Raw genomic sequence first — 20,264 nt, forward strand, 5'->3', positions numbered from 1 at the left:
GGAGGGGTGATGGTTGGGGCACCACTTTCTCGCACTGCTTTGTTTGGTATTGCAAGATGCACCGACACTCATCCCATTGCTTTCTCTGAAGATTACAACTTTCTCACGGCTCCTGACAGCGGCTGACAAGAGGAGTTTGGAAGAGGAGTTGAAAGACAAAGTTCAGAAAATGAAGATCCTGTCGCTACAGCAGTTTGACACAGAACATGCCTTCCTGAAGGAAATTCGGTTAGTCTTTCTGCCCTGAGCCTAGTGTGCGTAGGGAAAAGCATAACCAGGAGTTAAAACCTACAGTTGTTGATGAGACCTCATCTATACGGTCATATCTAATTCTGGAGGTCCTACTCACAGCCATAGTGGGAATGGTACAGTAAAGGACTACCAAAATGGTTCAGTCAGTTCCCGAAGTTCTGAGAGATTAGACAGAAGGACCCAGGGGAAAGGGGATAATACCTGAAAGCTGTAAGTAATGGAAGAAGCAAACACATATTCAAGTGGGGATGGCGCTTTAGACATGTAAGGTCATCCTATGAGGCTCAAAGGAAGTGGAGATGAGAGTGACCTTAGGAAACATTTCTCAGAAAGGGCTTTGGTACAATTCGAGAAGACATAAGATAAGAAAAGATCCCAGAATGTGAAGCTCAGAACGGTTTACATGAATCTATTCAGGTACCTGTCTGTCCCAGCGGGCTCACAATCTATCTAATGCATCTGATGCAATTGAGGAGGGGGAATTAGGTGACTTGCCCAGGGTTACAAGGAACAGCGTGGGTTTGAACCCGCAATCTCAGCTGAAGCTGTAGCTTTAACCATTGCACCACACTCTGCCCCTAACCATAAGGGAAAAGGTAGAGGGTAAAGTGTAGTTACTTACCTATAACGTAGGTTTTCCGTGAACAGCAGGATAGTCAGCCACATATGGGTGTTGTCCCAACAGCTCCCAATTTGCGGATAAGCTCTCCAATAGCTCAGAGAGATTTTTTTTTTTTTTTCTTCTCTGAGCACATGCAGTGCCCAGGCCCCACTGGGCATGCCCGAGCCCTACACATTTCCCCCTGCTTCCCTCTAATCCCCAGGATGTTCCTAGCTGTGGCCGGGTCGGCCATATGGGGAGGTGGGTGGGTTGTGTGGCTGACTATCCTGCTGTCCACGGAGAACCTACGTTACAGGTAAGTAACTACACTTTCTCCTAGGACAAGCAGGATGAGTCGGCCACATATGGGTGACTCCCTAGCCGAGGGATGTACCGACTGGACCTGCGCCTTAGCGGTCTGTGCATCCCTCGCCTGGCTGTGGAGGCCGAGCCGGGCAGGGTAATCAGGCGAAGCAGGTGAAGTTGTAGAAACAAGGTTTTTAATAAAGCGCTGTGTTAACTGAGCAATAATACTCACAGAACAGTGAAACTGGTCAATAACATTCAATGATCAGTGAGAAACCAACTGGTCAACAGTGACAAATCGTACTTGTATGTGACAATTCATACTTGCATATTCAACATTCAGTCTAGACAGGTAGTGCTGAAAGACCTACTTAATCAATATCTATAACACCATACTTGATCAGTGTTTGTCGATATTTATAACACCCTACTTGATCAGTATTTGTCAAGGCTGTGCTAGTGGTTGCTATCCCTCCCGGGAGGGTAGAGCCACTTCCAAGACTGCTCGGCCGAATGCATTTGGAGCGTGGAATGCTATGTCGAGGCAGTAGTGCTTGGTGAAGGTGTGCATGGAGGACCAAGTGGTTGCATCGCAGATGTCCCCTATTGATGTGTGGTGCAGATGAGCCATTGTGGAGGCTATGGCCCTGCGCTGGTGGGCGTGGGCTCCCACCTGCGGTTGACACTGCGCTCTTCTATAGGTGAAGGGGATGCACTTGGATATATCCAGCGCGAGAGCCTGCGTTTGGTGGCTGGCAGTCCTGGTCTGTTTTGGTCGTAGGAGACGAACAATTGAGGCTTGTCTGGTCTGTTGCATAGTCAGGGCCCGCACACAGTCCAGGAGGTGTCGCTGTGGTGGCTGTGTGCCTCCCTGTGGGGGGGATGTAGAGTGCCGGGAGGCACGCTGAAGCCACCTTCAGCAAGAATCGGGGGTGGGTTCTGGGTACCATCCTGTTCTCATGGAGGAGTGTGTCGATTCTGGGTACCACCCTGTTCTCATGGAGGAGTGTGTCGGGGGGTGATGGACCAGGGCCTGGATCTCGCCGATACTTCTGGCCGACGCGGTGGAGGTCAAGGTTTTCCCGGCCAGGAATACGGGATCTGCCTCCCCCAAAGGTTTGAAGGGGTCGAGGTGAGCTGATGCAGCACCAAGTTGAGGTCCCATCCGGGCGGTGGTGGTCTGACCGGTGGGTGCAGATTGGACAGTCCCTTCATGAAATTTGTGATTACTGGATGCCTAGACACTGGTTTGTTGTCTAGGCCAGTGTGGTATGCCGTGATGGCACTTAGGTGGACCTTGATGGAAGTGGGTTTTAGGTCCCACTGAGATAAGCTCAGAATGTACTGCAGGATGTCCGGTATGGGGCAGTTGTAGGGGTCTCACTGCGTGTCTGTGCACTGGTAGCAGAACCTTCTCCATTTCAACACATAGCATTTTCTGGTTGAAGGTCTTCTGGCTGCCATAAGAGTGTGCTCCATGTCTTGTGGTAGGTTCATCCTCTCATCATCCATGCGGTCAGGGCTAAGGAACGCAGGTCGTGGTGGAGGCTCACGTGTTATGTTATGAGAACTGCACTGATCGGGAGGGGGAGAGGTGGGTGAACCGCTATCCCTTGCTGGAACGGGAACCATGGTTGCTGGGGCCCGAACAGGGCAATCATAATCACCGTTGCTCTGTCCTGAAGGATCTTCTGCAGGACTTAGGGTATGGCGGGTAGGCATATAAGAGTCCGTAGTTCCAACTCACAGACAGACCGTCGGGGCTGAGACGGTGATTGGTTGATCTCTTTGAGCAGAAGGTTGAGTATTTTGAGTTCAGTTCGGTTGCAAGCAGGTCGATGCTCGGTGTGCCCCAGGTGCTGAAGATCTTCTTCGTTGCCGCTGGGTTGAGACACCACTCATAGGGATCCAGCTGGGGGCTGAAGCTTTCTGCCAGGTCGTTCTGCTCCCCCCGGGAGGTAAGTTTCCTGGATGGGGCATTGAATGGAGTTGGTGAACTCCCATATGCGGCAAGCTTCCTTGCATAACGAGGCTGACCCTGATCCTCCCTGCTTGTTGATGTAGTACATGGCCACCTGGTTTTCTGTTTGGGTGAGGACTGCCCTACCTGTCACCCATTGTTTGAAGGTTTCGAGGGCATTCCCTATGGCCCTGAGCTCCAGTAGGTAGATATGGAGTGAGGACGCCTGGGCCGACCATATGTCTCCTGTGCGAAGATGGAGAAGGTGTGTCCCCCTCCATGTTTGGAGGCATCCATGTTGGCCACCAGCTGGTGAGGTGGTGGTCTGGTTTCCCTTTCGCTAAGTTATCTCGGGCCATTCACCAGTGAAGCGTCTTGTGTATGGGCTGGCGAATGGGTATCTGGGTGGTCAGAGGTTGGGTATACTGGTCCCAGTGACGTCTGAGGTGCCCTTTCAGGGATCTCGTGTAGTCTGGTGTGCTGGACAACAAAGACCGCAGCCGAGACACAGGAGGGGGCATGCTGACGATGAGCTGCTGGCCGAGATGCGCTAGGCCAGGGAAGTCATGGCGTCGATCTGGTAGTCCCGTAGGATGGCCTTGGTCTGTGTGGTGTCAATGACTGCCCAGATGAATGATATCGCCTGGAGGGGTATCAGGTGGGATTTCATGTAGTTGATGAGGAACCCCAGTTCTTGGAGGATTATGGTGGTTGTCGGGGCTGCCAGTTGTCGAGATAAGATAGGACGCACACCCCTTGAAGGCGAGGATGTGCCACTGCCACGCACTTTGTGAACACTCTTGGAGCCGTTGAGAGTCCAAGGGGTAGGACCTTGTATTGGAGGTGTCTGTCTTGGCTTTAGAAGCGACGATGCCTCCTGTGGGCTGGGTGCATGGGCACATGAGTGTATGCATCATGTAAGTCAAGGGATACTAGCCAATACTCGGGCTGTAACAGGGCCAGACTGTACCCAGAGAGTGCATCTGGAATCGTTCCTTGTGTATGCACCTGTTGAGCTTGCAGAGATCCAGGATCGAGAGTTGTCCTTGTCCATGGGGACGCGGGGAGTCCTGGAGTAAAAACCCCTTGGTGATCTCCTCTGTTCGGCACCGCCTCTATTGATTCTGCCAAAGCAGGTCCTCTCCTTGCTGCAGGAAAATTGGGTCGTCATAAGGAGGGTGCCCCGCCCACTCTGGGGGGGGTGGGAGTGGAGACAAATTCGGAATCCCTGCTTGATGATGCTGATGGCCCACTGGTCGATGGTGATCCTGGGCTAAGCTTTCGCAGACAATCTGATCCTGCTGGGCCGGAGGGTGGTCAAGGTTCTGTTTTTGTTTTGGGGGAGAGGGCTGCCCTTGGATGCCCCTGCCCCTCGGGCGGTGCTTGTTTGCGTAGCAGTTATGTTACTGTTGCGAGCGCTGGGGCACAGACTACTGCCAGTGTGGACTGGCTCGGTGATGAGCTGGAGTCCCTGTTTTATTTTATTTATTTATTTTCTCTCAATGGCCTCCTGATAAAGCTGCATCTGGAACTGGAGCGCAGCAATTCATGCGTTCAGCATTGTGCCTTCGAAGGTCTTTTTCCCCGTGGAGTCCAGGGTTTTTCAGGTCCTTCCCTGACGGAGCGTTGGAGGGGGGGATCGTGCTGCCCTGTTTCTCTTAAGCGCCAAGGCTACCGCAATGTCCATATATGGCTGCTGTGAGTTGTCGAATCCCCGGGCCGGAAAGATCTGGTACTTCAGTCACAGTCTCCTTGATGTTGGTTGCCCTGAACAGGGAGTCTGCCAAATCTCGTCTCTGCAGTCCAGGAGGTTCTTGTGGACTGGAATCGCCACCGCTTGCCTGAAGTAGTTCGGGCATTGTAGTACTCTGTCTTGGGTACTGGTAGTTCAGGCATTGTAGTACTCTGTCTTGGGTACTGGTGGTCCACCCACGTGGATCTTGAGAAAGGCTGTGAGTTTCTGGAGGAACTTGGGGTGAGTCCTCGTTTGTGGGTTTTTTGTTTTTTGTTATTTAAGGTATTGGGGGGAGTGTTGCCCGCTGAGAGAGGAGTTGGGTCAGCAGGAAGATAACTGTTGCTGCTGGCCCCACCCCTGGTGGTTTGCAGGTTCATGTGCTGCTCCCCTTGACTGGTTGGGTGGCTCCATGTACTTCGCTGACCTTCTCTGTCCTTCTTGAGAGGGGGGGAGAGTCTGCAGAGAGGGGGCAGGATTCAACCCTTTATCTGTGCCAGTGCTCCTGGCTGCATTTCCCCACTGTGCCTGGAGGCAGAGAAAGAGGAGTGATGATGCCTCCTGTGTGGGCTTCTCCTGTTGTACTGCCTATTGTATATTAAACTGTACAGCGCTGCATATGCCTTTCAGTGCTATAGAAATCATAAATAGTAGCAGAGTCCCTCCTGCTGGCTGTGAGCTGTGGAAAAGTGCAGTGAACAGCTCTTTAGGCTGAGGAGTTTCAAACCCCCACCTTTGGGGAGGCGTGGTCTGACATGCCACATCACTGATGACATCAGCACCATTCTTTGTGAAGAGTTCCCCGGGACTGCCCCTGTTGCCAGGAAGGAAGGAAAAACTTATGTTGCAATTGGTTGCCAGCGGTTTCCATCATGGCTGGTTGCTGAGACCCTGCCCAGTCTGAGCTCAAGGCTAATGTGAAAGGCAGACTCCTCATTCCCGACATGAGGGGGGGGGGGGGAGGATGGGAGAGGTCTGAACTGCAGACTCTGCAGGATCCCAAGAGGGAAAGAAGCATCGAGTTTATTTATTTATTTATTTTCAGAATGTGGGGAGATTGCAGGGAGGAGGGACATCCACTCCCTGTACAAGACATGGGGCAGCATGTCTCCTGCCGGTGGGAGAGGTCTGCAGGTCTCCCTGAGGGAATGGGAGTTTCTTTCTCCTTAAGTTCAGATTGGGAGGAGGGTGGGGCAGAGCCCTCGGGGCTGCAAAAGATTATCAGAGGTTTTCCCAAAAACAAGCAGATAGGACTTACCTTTGGGGCTGGAGGGGGAACCCAGATCGGCTGTCTGCAGAGGCTGGCTGTACGCGGCAGCATGCAGGGACTCCAGGGGAGATCTCTCAGTCTGGAGGGCGTAAACCCCGATCTGCTGTCTGCAGAGGCTGGCTTTACGCAGCAGCATGCAGGGCCTCCGGGGGAGATCTCTCAGTCTGGCAAGACCCCTATCGGCTGCCCTGCAGGGGCTGGCTGTACGCAGCAGCATGCAGGGACTTCGGGAGAGATTTCTCTGCCGGGCCGAGTGCAGGCAGGGGGATTAGCTGAGCCAGGGCATCCAGGAGGCTTCTTGCTGCTGTAGCTTGTGGATCCCCCGCTGCTGCATTCCGATGAGGATGGCTGCTGGAGGAAGATTCTTGGGCCTCACTTCTCTTCATGAAGTCTCTCAGTGCCCTCTTCCTTAGCTTGTATGCACGTGGACACATGTGCGCACAATGCAAACAACACGGAAACCTCGAGCACCGGATCCAATCAGTGGGCGCACAATTCATGAGGATCCAGTGCATTCATCCTTATCCTGCATCCCAGTCATTTCTTTAGATGATTCAGGCATCTTCAAGGTGATGAGTAGAAAAGTTGTAATGGAGAGCTGTAGAAAATCTGACCGATGGGAACGGGCGGAAACTAAAGACTGGGGATTAGGGGGAAGCAGGGGGAAATGGGTAGGGCTCAGGCATGCCTAGTGGGGCCCGGGCACTGCACGTGCTCAGAGAAAAAAAAAAAAAAAATCTCTCTGAGCTATTGGAGAGCTTATCCGCAAATTGGGAGCTGTTGGTACAACACCCATATGTGGCTGACTCATCCTGCTTGTCCTAGGAGAACTGAGGTCTCTGTATTATGCTAGACTAGGGGTCTTAAAAAGCAAAGAACCAATTTATCCTAAAAATTTGACCCAAGATTTACAAAGAGCCGCAATGGGTAGAGAAGGGAGTTTGAGATATTCTAGGTCTCTCACTCTCGCTTCTCTCCTCTTTCTTCCCTCCAACCCCTCGCAGGTCTCTGCACTTCTCTTCCCTCCCCACCTGGCTGCCTTCTAAAATGGCTGCAGTGACCTTTCACGACTGCTCGCAGCATATTCTGTAGTACTGCGAGCTGCCGTGAGAGTTCGCAACAGCCATTTTAGAAGGCAACCGTGAGGAGGCAGGAGCGAAAGGGCTGTGCTCCTGCCACAACCCCTCCCCCCCCCGCAATGGAGGGGAATTGTGGGGATGGGAGGGGGATTAAAGGGTCAGGGCAGAAGAGTCGCAATTGATTCGTGAGCCACAGGTTGCCGACCCCTGCACTAGACTAAATTATTCTTACCTGCCACCGTTTTTGGCCAGATCCTTTGCTTCCACTCCTCCCTCACTGCACTGCAGACACCGAGTTTGTTGTACTCTTGGGATCCTTGCTTTTGGAGACTGAATGGTAGAGGAAGAGTCGATGTGGGTTTCTGGATCTCTTCCTCATCTGCAAGAGCCATGGGGAGAAGGGCTGGTATGAATTTTTTCCTTCTTTTTTTTAGAAACTTCCTTGAGGAGACTGTCAGAACGAAGATCCTTATTATTCAGACTGAATTTGAAGATGGTAGCCAGAGCGGTGATCTTATTGCATCTGCTAAGTAAGTGACCCATGAAATGTCCAGCTCTTTATTGGAGATGAGATAGTTCCTTGGCTAAACAGCGTCCTGGTCAGTGGCTGGGTGAAGAGGGTTCCCTCTCCAATGATGTAGATGACCGTGGGGGTGAAGGTGACCGGGCAGTGGGGGGAAGAAGGTCTCTAATGTGCCTGTCAGCCAAAGATGAGACAGAAGTTTGGCTCTGTAGAATTTCCATCTGGTTTTATTACAGCGTTGACGACGTTATTACATCCCCTTGACCCAGTCTGGAGTCCCTTCAGTCAGTTCTCCTCCATACAGCTCTGGGTGAAGGGTTCTGTTTCGCCTAATATTCTCCTTGACTTGTGTGTTGGTGAGGTTTAGTATAGAAACTTTATGGATATGATAAGTTTAGGCTCATGTGGAGAAATCAACACAAAAGAAGAAAGTTACTGATATTTCGACTCTGACGTTGCCTATAGCTCTTTCTCCTCATTATTACTACTAATATTATTTCTAGAGCGCTAACAGACGTACACAGCGCTGTATATTGTCACAAAGGAGACAGTCCCTCCTTGAGTGAGCTTATAATCTAAAGACAGACAAACGGGATGCCAGGGTAAGGGTTACAGTTAGAGGGGATGGTTAAACTGCTGGCTAGGGTGGGGGAGCAGGGTTGTGAGTTGAAGGCCGTCTCTAAAAGGTGGGTTAGAAATGTTTCATCTGTTAGAGGCATTCATGTAAGATGTTGCTCTTGTCATCTCCCAAGTAGAAGTTAGTTGCATGGTCCTTGACTCGGTTGTTTATAAAAGTGTGAATGGCCTCAAACTCGGGGACAAGCTGAGTGGAGGGAGCCTTTAGAAGGGATATCGATGGCATCCAGCTTCCAGTCTTTTGTCCTGTTCTGCATTGATGGGAGAGGGGAGATGCCTGCTTGATTTATATATTGTACAGAATATAAACTCATTATCAGAAATGTATATCACCTAACACAGTAAATGACGGCAGCAAAAGACTCTCATGGTCCATCCAGGTTGCAAGCAAGGTAACCAGAGCCCCACCCACCACTCTGTGTAGGCCCATGTCACCCATATTTAAATCTGGTTGTGAAGTCAGGTCAGCCAAACATGGTGGAGATCATAAGTTAATATTGTCAGTGTTATACGACATATCAGTCAAGATACCTTCTTTTATCCCAGGACAAGCAGGCAGCATATTCTTGACTGATGGGTGACGGCACCGATGGAGCCCCGGTACGGACAATTTTAGAGTGATTGCACTCTAAGAACTTGGAAAGTTCTAGCAGGCCGTACCGCGCACGCGCGAGTGCCTTCCCGCCCGACGGAGGCGCGCGGTCCCCAGTTTCTTAGTTTCCGCGGAGCTAAGAAGACGCACGTTTCAACGGCTGTTGAAAACTTTTTTCTATTTTCGCCTTCCCACTCGCGTAAACTCGTTGGGAAATATTGTTTCCCTCATTTTATTTTCTTTTCTTTGTTAAAAAAAAAACAAAACAACTTAATTCGTTTTTCTTTCATTTTTTCGGTTTCGCCCCAGCGGGGCCTGTTGCCACCATCGAGGCCTCGGCCTTCGATTTGGTTGAAGCCGTTTTTACATTCATGCCCCCTCAACCCGGGTTTAAGAAGTGCCAGTGGTGCGCTCGACCAATTTCACTCATAGACCCGCACAACTGGTGTCTACAGTGTCTTGGTCCTGACCATCGAGCGTCTACTTGCACCCGCTGTGCCACTCTTAAAAAGAGAACTTTAAAAAATCGACAAATCCAACAGCGATTATTGTTTGGTACCGAGATGTCGGATTTGGCGGCACCGGTCCCCACTTCGACCCCGATGCAGGCGGCACCTGCCTCGTCGACACCGCGCCGGCGTCGCACCCTTCAGGTAAGCCGGCTAAGAAGCCTTCCCCCTGGAGTGCCCTCCGGTCTCAGTGGCAGCGAGCCAAATCCTGCCGACCTCGAGGCGCCTGCGGAAGCGCTCCGCTCCGATTGAGGTAAGCCCCTCGACATCGGGTTCCTCTTCGGAGTGTAGAGCGGCACCCAAGGTACCGCAGAAGAAAAAAGCGGTACCGGTGCCTTCACTGGACGAGCGCATTGCCGCCGTCCTGCAAGTACAGCTTAAAGAACAACTACAGCAGCTGTTACCTGCCCTTCTGACACCGAGCATTCCAGTCCCGGTCCGGTCTGAGCCTCCGGTACCGACAGTGGAGCAGCCTCCTTTTGTCGGCATCCACCTTGTCGGTACCGATGCATACCACTTCCTCGGTATCTATGCCAGTCTTAGCGCCGGAACCGAGATCCTTACACCAGGCTGTTCAAACATCGGCGCCGACACAGCCTATAACATCTCCCGGTACCGTTTCACAGAGGTCTGGGAAGTCGATGCATAAAACTCAACACCTAGAACCCTCCACACCGGAATCCCGGGACCGCAGTTTTCAAGTGCGGGACCCTGATCTGTGGGGCGATTCGGAGGACCCTCTTCTCTCAGAGGGAGAGTGTTCATCAGGAGAAGAGGATCCTTAAATTAAATCACACTGGCTCCCTATTAATCATCGGATTACCTATAAAATTCTATTGTTAACTTTCAAAACCTTAGACACCAATGAACCCCAATTCATAAACAAATTACTTATCCCCTATAATTCTTCACGTTCTTTGCGATCAAACAACCACAAACTTCTAACTATTCCCTCGTTAAAAATCATTGGAACCCGTCGTCAGGATATGTTTTCTGTAGTAGCACCTCAACTCTGGAACTCTTTACCTTTACACTTAAGAGAAATAAATAACCTAAACGATTTTAAAAATAATTTAAAATGCTTTTTATTTAAAGACGCTTTTAATATTTAAAATTATCCATGTGCTCTTTTTATATATCAAGATTCGTTATATTATTGAATTCTTATTTTAATATATAATTTTTAAGCTAAAATTTCTGCAATTTTTATGATTTTTGTACCTTATAACTTTTAATTTGTAATTTTATATTTAACTATTATGTTTTTTCTTAAAACTTAATGTATAAATTGTTAAATTTTTAATATTTTATGTTATTTACTGTTTCAATATTGTGTTTACATATAAACTGTAATTCGCTTAGAAATAATCTAATTAAGCGATTAATCAAATATGAATAAAACTTGAAACTTGAAACTTCTGTTTTGGATCCATCCTCTAAACCTGATGCAACTTCTTTTACCTCTTTTCTCAAAGAGATGTGTGAATCTCTCTCTATTCCCTTGGAGGCTGAATCCAAAAAATCCAAGGCATTTCTTGATGCTCTGGATTTTGACCAGCCTCCAAGGGAATTTCTCAAACTGCCTCACCATGACATATTAAGAGAGACATTTTACAAAAATCTAGAGACACCCTTGACCATCCCAGGAGCTCCCCGCAAACTGGACTCCTTATATAAGGTCATACCTATTCCAGGCTTTGACAAGCCGCAACTCCCCCATGAGTCCTTACTGGTGGAATCTACTTTAAAGAAATCCACGGGGGCTAGTGTATACGCTTCTGTCCCTCCTGGCAGAGAAGGTAAGGCCATGGATAAGTTTGGCAAGAGGTTGTATCAAAATGCGATGCTAGCAAATAGATCAGGGAACTATGCTTTCCATTTTTCTTTTTACCTTAAGCATCTCATTCAGACTTTGTCATCTTTTGAGAAATATCTCCCTGACCGTAAAAAATCTGCCTTTCGCCAAACTTCTTCATCGCTCTTACAACTGCGCAAGTTCATGGTCAGATCAATCTATGACACCTTTGAGCTGACCTCTAGGGCCACGGCTATGTCGGTAGCTATGCGGCGACTGGCCTGGCTCAGAGTTTCAGAACTCGATGTCAATCATCAAGATCGACTGGCCAATGCACCTTGTTTGGGGGATGAGCTGTTTGGAGAATCCATGGACTCCACTACTCAGAAACTCTCAGCTCATGAGACTCGATGGGACACTCCTTAAGACAAAGAAGAAGACCCCACCTACTAGGCCTTTTCGCCAACAATCGGCCTATCAACGTAGATTTGTGGCTCGTCCTTTACCTCAGAAAGACCCAGCAGCAACCCAGGCGTCAGAGGCAACAACAGAGGCAAGCTGCTAGACCAGCACAGCAGCAACAGCAGGTGAAACCTCCCCCTTCACAGAAATCAACTCAACCCTTTTGACTTGGTTCTCCAGGACATAGCCAGTCTCTCTCCTTCTGCCCATCTTCAGCAGCCCATAGGAGGACGCCTTACTCATTTCATAAGCCGTTGGGAAATCATCACCTCGGATCAGTGGGTCCTCAACATCATCCGCCACGGCTACTCTCTCAATTTCCAGACTCTTCCTGCCCAAAGTCTGCCAAGAGAGTCTGCTTTGAACACTTCTCAGTCTTCCCTCCTTCTTCAAGAGGTTCAATCCCTCCTTCTTCTGAACGCCATAGAGGAGGTTCCTCTGGATCAAAAGGGGCAGGGATTTTACTCCCGTTACTTTCTAGTTCCAAAAAAGACAGGAGATCTCAGACCCATTTTAGATCTTCGCGATCTCAACAAATGCTTGGTAAAAGAGAAATTCAAGATGCTTTCTCTAGCTACTCTTTATCCTCTTCTCAATCAAGGCGACTGGCTATGTTCCCTAGATCTCAAAGAAGCATACACTCACATACCGGTCAATCTGGCCTCCAGACAGTACCTCCGCTTCATGATCAACCATTGTCATTACCAATACAAGGTGCTACCCTTCGGTCTGGTCTCCTCTCCAAGAGTGTTCACCAAATGTCTGATTGTGGTGGCCGCCTTTCTACGTTCCCACCACCTTCAGGTGTTTCCTTACCTGGACGATTGGTTGATAAAGGCCAATTCTTCTCAGATAGTACTCCAGGCCACCAACCAGACCATCATGTTTTTACAACTTCTGGGGTTCGAGATCAATCTATCCAAATCTCATATTATCCCCACTCAGAGACTTCAATTCATTGGAGCGGTGCTGGACACAGTCCTCATGAGAGCTTTTCTGCCGTCCAACCGTCTTCACACTCTCCAATCTCTGTGTCAGCAGGTGCTTCATCAACGTTCCATCTCTGCCAAGCAAATGATGATACTCTTGGGTCACATGGCCTCCACAGTTCATGTCACACCCTTCGCACGTCTCCACCTACGCACTCCTCAATGGACCCTAGCGACCCAGTGGTCCCAAACGACGGATCCTTGCTCACAACACATATCTGTGACATCATCTCTTCATCAGTCTCTACAATGGTGGTTGATATCCTCAATCTCTCCAGAGGTCTTTTGTTCCATCTACCTCCTCATCAACTTGTCATCACCATCGACGCCTCCCCTTATGCCTGGGGAGCTCATTTGAACGAATTCCAAACTCAAGGACTTTGGACAGCCCAGGAAATGAAACATCACATCAACTTCCTGGAACTCAGAGCGATGTTTTATGCCCTCAAGGCCTTCCAGCATCTTCTCTTTCCTCAGGTCCTTCTACTGTGCACAGACAATCAAGTTGCGATGTACTACATCAACAAGCAGGGTGGGACGGGCTCTCGCCTCTTGTGCCAGGAAGCCCAGAAGATTTGGGCTTGGGCCACAGATCATCACCTATTCCTAAAAGCTATCTACATTCAAGGAGAACAGAATTCCTTAGCGGACAAGCTCAGCAGAATTCTCCAGCCTCACGAGTGGACATTCGATCCTTTTACTCTGCAGTCCATCTTCGCTCAGTGGGGCACTCCTCAGATAGACCTCTTTGCAGCTCCTCACAATCATCAGCTGCCCCACTTCTGCTCCAGACTCTACTCTCCTCACCGTCTGGCAGCGGATGCATTTCTCCTGGATTGGTCCAATCTCTTCCTGTATGCTTTCCCTCCTCTGCCTCTCATGCTCAGGACCTTGTTCAAGCTCCAGAGGGAACAGGCCACCATGATTCTGATTGCGCCACGGTGGCCAAGGCAACATTGGTTCTCCCTTCTACTTCAACTCAGTTCCAGGGAACCTATTCTACTTCCACAATTTCCTTCTCTGCTCACACAACATCAAGAGACCCTTCTGCATCCCAACCTCCAGTCTCTGCACCTGACAGCCTGGTATCTCTCGGGCTGACTTCAAATGATACTCTTTTATCTCTGCCCGTTCGTTCTGTTCTGGATGCCTCCAGGAAACCGGCCACTCTGCAATGTTACCATCAGAAGTGGACACGGTTTTCTTCCTGGTGTCTTCTTCATCATCATAATCCTACATCCCTTGCTGTGGAGACCGTGTTGGATTACCTTCTTTCTTTGTCTGATTCTGGTCTCAAGTCTACTTCCATCAGAGTCCACCTCAGTGCTATTGCTGCTTTTCATGAGCCAGTCCATGGGAAACTCCTTTCAGCTCATCCCTTGGTCTCCAGATTCATACGAGGACTTTTCAATGTGAAACCACCTCTTAAACCTTCTCCTGTGATCTGGGATCTTAACGTGGTTCTTTCAGCCTTAATGAAACCTCCGTTTGAACCTTTGGCCACGGCTTCTTTCAAATTTCTCACTTGGAAGGTTCTCTTCCTGATTGCTCTCACCTCTGCCAGGAGGGTCAGTGAGCTCCATGCACTAGTAGCAGACCCACCCTTTACCGTCTTTCATCATGACAAGGTGGTTCTGCGTACACATCCAAAGTTTCTCCCTAAGGTTGTCTCTGAATTCCATCTCAACCAATCCATTGTTCTGCCTGTTTTCTTTCCGAAACCTCACTCTCACTCTGGAGAACAGGCTTTGCATACTTTGGACTGTAAGCAGGCTTTAGCTTACTACTTAGACCGTACTTAGCCCCACAGATCATTCCCTCAACTCTTTCTGTCCTTTGATCCGAATAAATTGGGACATCCTGTTTCTAAATGTACGCTGTCCAATTGGCTCGCAGCGTGCATTTCTTTCTGTTATGCTCAGACCGGACTGACTCTGGAAGGTTCTGTCACGGCCCATAGAATTAGAGCTATGGCAGCATCTGTAGCTTTCCTCCGTTCCACTCCTATTGAGGAAATCTGCAAGGCTGCCACTTGGTCCTCAGTTCATACTTTTACATCTCACTATTGTCTGGACGCATTCTCCAGACGGGATGGTCACTTCGGCCAATCTGTTTTGCAAAATTTGTTTTCCTAATGGCCAACCTTCCCACCATCCCTCTTTTTGTTAGCTTGGAGGTCACCCATCAGTCAAGAATATGCTGCCTGCTTGTCCTGGGATAAAGCACAGTTACTTACCGTAACAGGTGTTATCCAGGGACAGCAGGCAGATATTCTTGCGTCCCACCCACCTCCCCGGGTTGGCTTCTTAGCTGGCTTATCCCAACTGGGGACCGCGCGCCTCCGTCGGGCGGGAAGGCACTCGCACGTGCGCGGTGCAAGCTGCTAGAACTTTCCAAGTTCTTAGAGTGCAATCACTCTAAAATTGTCCGTACCGGGGCTCCGTCGGTGCCGTCACCCATCAGTCAAGAATATCTGCCTGCTGTCCCTGGATAACACCTGTTACGGTAAGTAACTGTGCTTTCTCTCCTAAGTTGCACAGTCCCCGCCCCCCACACACACAGTCACAGGATGGAGGCGGAGGGGCTAAATCTACACAACTCTATAAAATGTTTTTTAACTTAAAATACAACAAGTTTTGGCATATTCAGTGGTATTCCCACACTACTACTTCAGTGTCCACAGACACAATCTGACAAACCTGAGTCACAGGGTTCTACTCATCTTAACAAGTAACACATGACAAATTCCTTCCTGGCTAAATAGTTTTATATTTTTTTAAACTAATGATGAGCACAGCCCACTTTGATGAGAGAGCAAAATGAGTTCATTGTGTTTCTTTTTTAGCATATTGTTGTGGAATTTTGGTAACTCAAGTGCATATAACACAATCAAAATGGAGGCACTTAAGCGTCAAAAGGAAGGTGCACTAGCCATGGAGGTGCCTCGTTTCATTAACTTCCTCAGGGACAAAAAAGCGCTTTCATCCTTCCTCCAAACTTGTCACAAATTTTAGTTCTGCTTCAAAGTTAATGAAACGAGGCACCTCCTCGGGCAGTGCACCTTCCTTTTGACGCTTACGTGCCTCCATTTTGATCGTAACTGTGAGTTTGAGGTTGGGGGGGGGGTGTTACTGAACCGGTAATGTGGGAACACTGCGGAATACACTAATAAGCCTTCCTGTTGTATTTTAAGTAATAAATCACTTTTGAAAGCAGTGTAGACACAGCCCCCTGTGACATATATACAGTATTTGATAGTGAGCTTATACTTTGTATTTAATTTTTGCTCTCAGTTGGGGATTTTTCCTGATTTTTTTAATATTCTAAGCAGAAAATGAGTTAGAACTCTTGTCTATATATTTGAATAAGAAGGATTCTGCGACTCAAAGGGACTGGTTGTAATGTGTACCTGATCTACTATAGATACTCTGCTGTGAATGAAATCAACAAGGTGAAGCTAAAAGACATCTCTCTGTTCGTCTGCTTCATCATGAAGCTACCACGGATGGAGGGCGGAACATCTTATGTGGGCTTCCATGGAGGTAGGAAATCAACACTGCATGCTCCATGGCGGGGGCAACTCAGTGGGACTATGGCCATCCATGTATGTCTTCTGCTGTGCTCGATCCAGAAGATTCTTCATAGGGGGCGGTGCACCCTGGGTGCCATCTTGCTATGGGCACCAGCACCCTTCCGCTACCCCCCCCTTCTACTCCTCTCCCTGCCGCATGCGCACCTCTTCCCTTTCCCATAAATTTTTAACTTCAGTGTGAGCAGCCACCAACTTGCTACCCGGGTCAGTTTCGGTGTTGTCTCTGACATCACTTCTGGGACCCACACCTAGAAAGCGATGTCAGAGAGAGCGCCGAAGCCGACACGGACAGCAAGTTAGTGGCTTCTCACGCTGAAGTTAAAAAGGTGCAGGGGAAGAGGGCGAGGGAGGGACTATGCCAATGTTCGTAGTAGACATTATGTTTGAACGATGCAAGGATTGGCGACCTGATTCCCTTAAGACTTTTTCACGCTGATCGTGTACGTGCAGCCAGGCAGCTCTTTAAAACTCAGGTAAAAATACCGTATGACTCAACCAGCATTTGTGTCATAAAGCACGTTTTTCCTTTGGATGATAAGTGCCATCTATTGGATTATCATCTACACCCCTGAAGCAGGCTTCCTCCCCGAAGCCGAAAGATGGACCGTGTCGGGTCTGGAAGGATATGAAAGACGGATTGTTTTGTATTTTAATAGATGACTGTATTTTTAAAAACTCAATTTGACCTGAGGTTGATGTGTACAGTTCTTCTCCCTTTCTCTTTGTTGCATATTTGTCAGGCCTTGTTTTTCTGGACTAGATTTGTTCCCTTAAGACCTTCCCATTAGCCAGTCTGTTGCTATATCCCAGGCTGCTCCTCTTGTTGTAGGGCTGTGGTAAAGAGAAAGTGGAGATGTTGCCCTTCAAGTGTGTATCCTGTGCTAGGGATATTTGTAGTGTTGTGGGGGAGAGGGATGGGAGGAGGGTTACTCTGGATTCATACCATTCATTGGTGATGGATATTCAGGACTAATGTTTCTTTCCCTCTGGCAGGGCTCTGGCAGTCTATACATATTGATGACCTGCGAAAATCTAAGGACATGGTATCGGATATAACTTCGCTGCAGAACTTCACTATCAGCCAGCTGTTCTGTGAGGAACAACCTAAACGTAAGTAACCAGTCTCCTGGGCTCTCATCCTTTTGTCCAACCTTCCATGCTTGCTTTCTTTTTCTAAGCTGAATTTCCTTCTACCTGCTCTGACGAATCTTTAATGTTCTGTTTACAGATCTGTTTGTGGTCATGAAAAGAGACCTAGCCGAGTGCAGGGTGGAGATGAGGCCCCATGAGAAGTGCAACATAGAAGTTACAACTTTCAGAGAGACTAGCATGGAGGAAGCTGGATCTTATAATGAGGACAAGAGGGAGACCAACATGATGGAGACGGAGGAGAGTGAGGAGAATGAACTCGAGGAGACCAGGATGGAGGAGTGTGACGAAGCAGCCAAGATAGAGGACATGCCCCAAGAGAAGCATGAGAAGAAAGTGAGAAACCTTAATGAGACTAGATTAGAGGAGCCTGGACCTCAAAATGAGGACAGGGGGGAGATAAAAGAGGAGGATGAATCCCACAAGATGAAGGAATATGAAAAAGAGGTGGAACCTAAGGATGAGACCATGATGGAGGAGCATAGGGAAACAGTAAAGACAGGGGAGGCCAGGGTGCAAGAGAGTGTGGATGAGGCCAGACATGAGGAGGAAGAGGAAGCCAGCCTCAAGGAGGAGGAGAGTGAGGAGGAAGAGGAGGCCAGCCTCAAGGAGGAGGAGAGTGAGGAGGAAGAGGAGGCCAGCCTCAACGAGGAGGAGGAGAGTGAGGAGGAAGAGGAGGCCAGCCTCAACAAGGAGGAGGAGAGTGAGGAGGAAGAGGAGGCCAGCCTCAACGAGGAGGAGAGTGAGGAAGAAGAGGAGGCCAGCCTCAACGAGGAGGAGGAGAGTGAGGAGGAAGAGGAGGCCAGCCTCAAGGAGGAGGAGAGTGAGGAGGAAGAGGAGGCCAGCCTCGAGGAGGAGAGTGAGGAGGAAGACGAGGCCAGCCTCAAGGAGGAGGAGAGCGAGGAGGAGGAGGTTGACCTTGAGGAGGAGATTAAGATGGAGCAGCAGAGGGAAATAGTAAAGACGAAGGAGGCACGAGCCCAAGAGGAGGAGGAGGTTGTACTCCAGGAGGAGACTAAGATGAAGGTTCATGCAGAGGAGAGTGAAGAGCAGATCAGACCTCAACAGGAAATCTTGGCAGTAGAGCATGAGAGAGCAGTCAAATCTAATCCGGAGCAGAATGAAATAGAAGCAAGGCTTGTAAGTATTGAGATCTGAATTATACCGAGTGTTAAAATAAGGTTAAGTGTCCGGTTCTTATGAGTAATGGATGATTATCTTCTCATCCCCACTCCCTTCGGTGTCTCTGTGGAATGACCCAGGTTTTGGACACTACCACACTTATCCGGAGCTGTGTGCAGAATGCAGTAGGAATGCTGAGGGACCAGGATGAGGCCTTCAGTCGCAGCACCAGAAGGATCGAGATTCTTCTTGGTCTCCTCAGCAGAGAAGAGGAATTCAAAGGTAATGTGGTGTCACATGCTGTTTGGTTATGGTTATAAGCTTGTGTTGGTGATACAGGCTGGTGTGCGCCATGTAGCACAGTAAGTATTCTTGGGACATTGCTGGGAACAGGGTTAAGAAACCGGGTAAAAGACATGGGGGAGGGAATCTGGGGTGTGACATATAGAATTTTATATATGCTTCCTTACCCAAAGTGGCTGAAAACCTAGAGAGGAAGGCAGCTGGGCAGATAGGACGAGGCGATTGGTCATTAACTGCCATCATCTACCATGTATGCGGCCCAACCTGTTGCATATGCAGATTTTTGGAGAATTGGCTTGATGCGTTCCATGCTTGGAAGAGCATACAGCATCCCCTCTATCCCTAAACTCTGAGGAATAATTCTTCACACGTTAAGGGGAAGCAACCAGCAAGGGAGGAAGTGGGACCCTTAGATGATGGGGACAGAAAGGGAGTGGTAAAAGAAGAAAAGGAGATAGCTGACAGGCTAAATAAGTTCTTCACGTCAGTCTTCACGAGGGAGGACACAACCAACATTCCGGAACCTGAGGAGATCGTAAAGGGGGAGCAGGATGAAAATCTAGTTCAACTAGGTAAGCAAGGTGGATGTCCTCCGGCAGATAGACAGGCTAAAGAGCGACAAATCGCCAGGTCCAGATGGCATTCACCCAAGGGTACTTAAGGAACTAAGGAACGAAATAGCTGAACCACTTCGACAAATATGCAACCTATGCTTAAAAACTGGAGAGATTCCGGAAAACTGGAAAATAGCAAATGTTACGCCCATCTTCAAGAAAGGCTCAAGGGGAGACCCAGGAAACTACAGGCCGGTGAGCTTGACCTCAGTCCCGGGAAAGATGATGGAAGCACTGATTAAAGACAGCATCTGGGAACACATCGACAACTATGGGCAGCTAAAGTCGAGCCAGCATGGCTTCTGCAAGGGCAGGTCATGCCTCATGAACTTATTATACTTCTTTGAGGGGGTAACCAGCCAGGTGGATAAAGGGGAATCCATAGATATCATTTACCTTGACTTCCAAAAAGCCTTCGACAAGGTGCCACATGAAAGACTACTAAGGAAGCTATGGAACCACGGGGTGCAAGGGGAGGTCCACCGATGGATCAAAAACTGGTTGGCGGACGGGAAACAGAGGGTTGGAGTAAAAGGCCATTACTCAGACTGGCAATGGGTCACAAGCGGAGTTCCACAGGGGTCGGTGCTGGGACCGCTACTTTTCAACATATTCATTAACGACCTGGAGGCAGGAACAAAATGTGAGGTTATTAAATTTGCAGATGACACCAAACTATATCGCAAGGTAAATAACATGGAGGACTGCGAAGATCTCCAAAAAGATCTGACAACACTGGAAGAATGGGCCAAAAAATGGCAAATGAGTTTCAACATAG

The 20,264-nt window shown here is 48.9% G+C and overlaps 1 protein-coding gene across 1 annotated transcript in view; it reads left to right on the forward strand.

Annotated features, from left to right (window-relative positions):
* Positions 1-20,264, forward strand: part of RNF213 (ring finger protein 213) — a 194,263-nt gene that overhangs the window by 122,164 nt on the left and 51,835 nt on the right. The window contains 6 exon segments of the mRNA XM_033962240.1: positions 92-228; positions 7,635-7,730; positions 16,130-16,248; positions 17,292-17,390; positions 18,199-18,587; positions 18,710-18,851. Of these exon segments, the coding sequence (XP_033818131.1) occupies positions 92-228; positions 7,635-7,730; positions 16,130-16,248; positions 17,292-17,390; positions 18,199-18,587; positions 18,710-18,851 (982 nt within the window).

This window comes from Geotrypetes seraphini, chromosome 10 (assembly GCF_902459505.1).
Source record: "Geotrypetes seraphini chromosome 10, aGeoSer1.1, whole genome shotgun sequence".
NCBI classification, from domain to species: domain Eukaryota; kingdom Metazoa; phylum Chordata; class Amphibia; order Gymnophiona; family Dermophiidae; genus Geotrypetes; species Geotrypetes seraphini.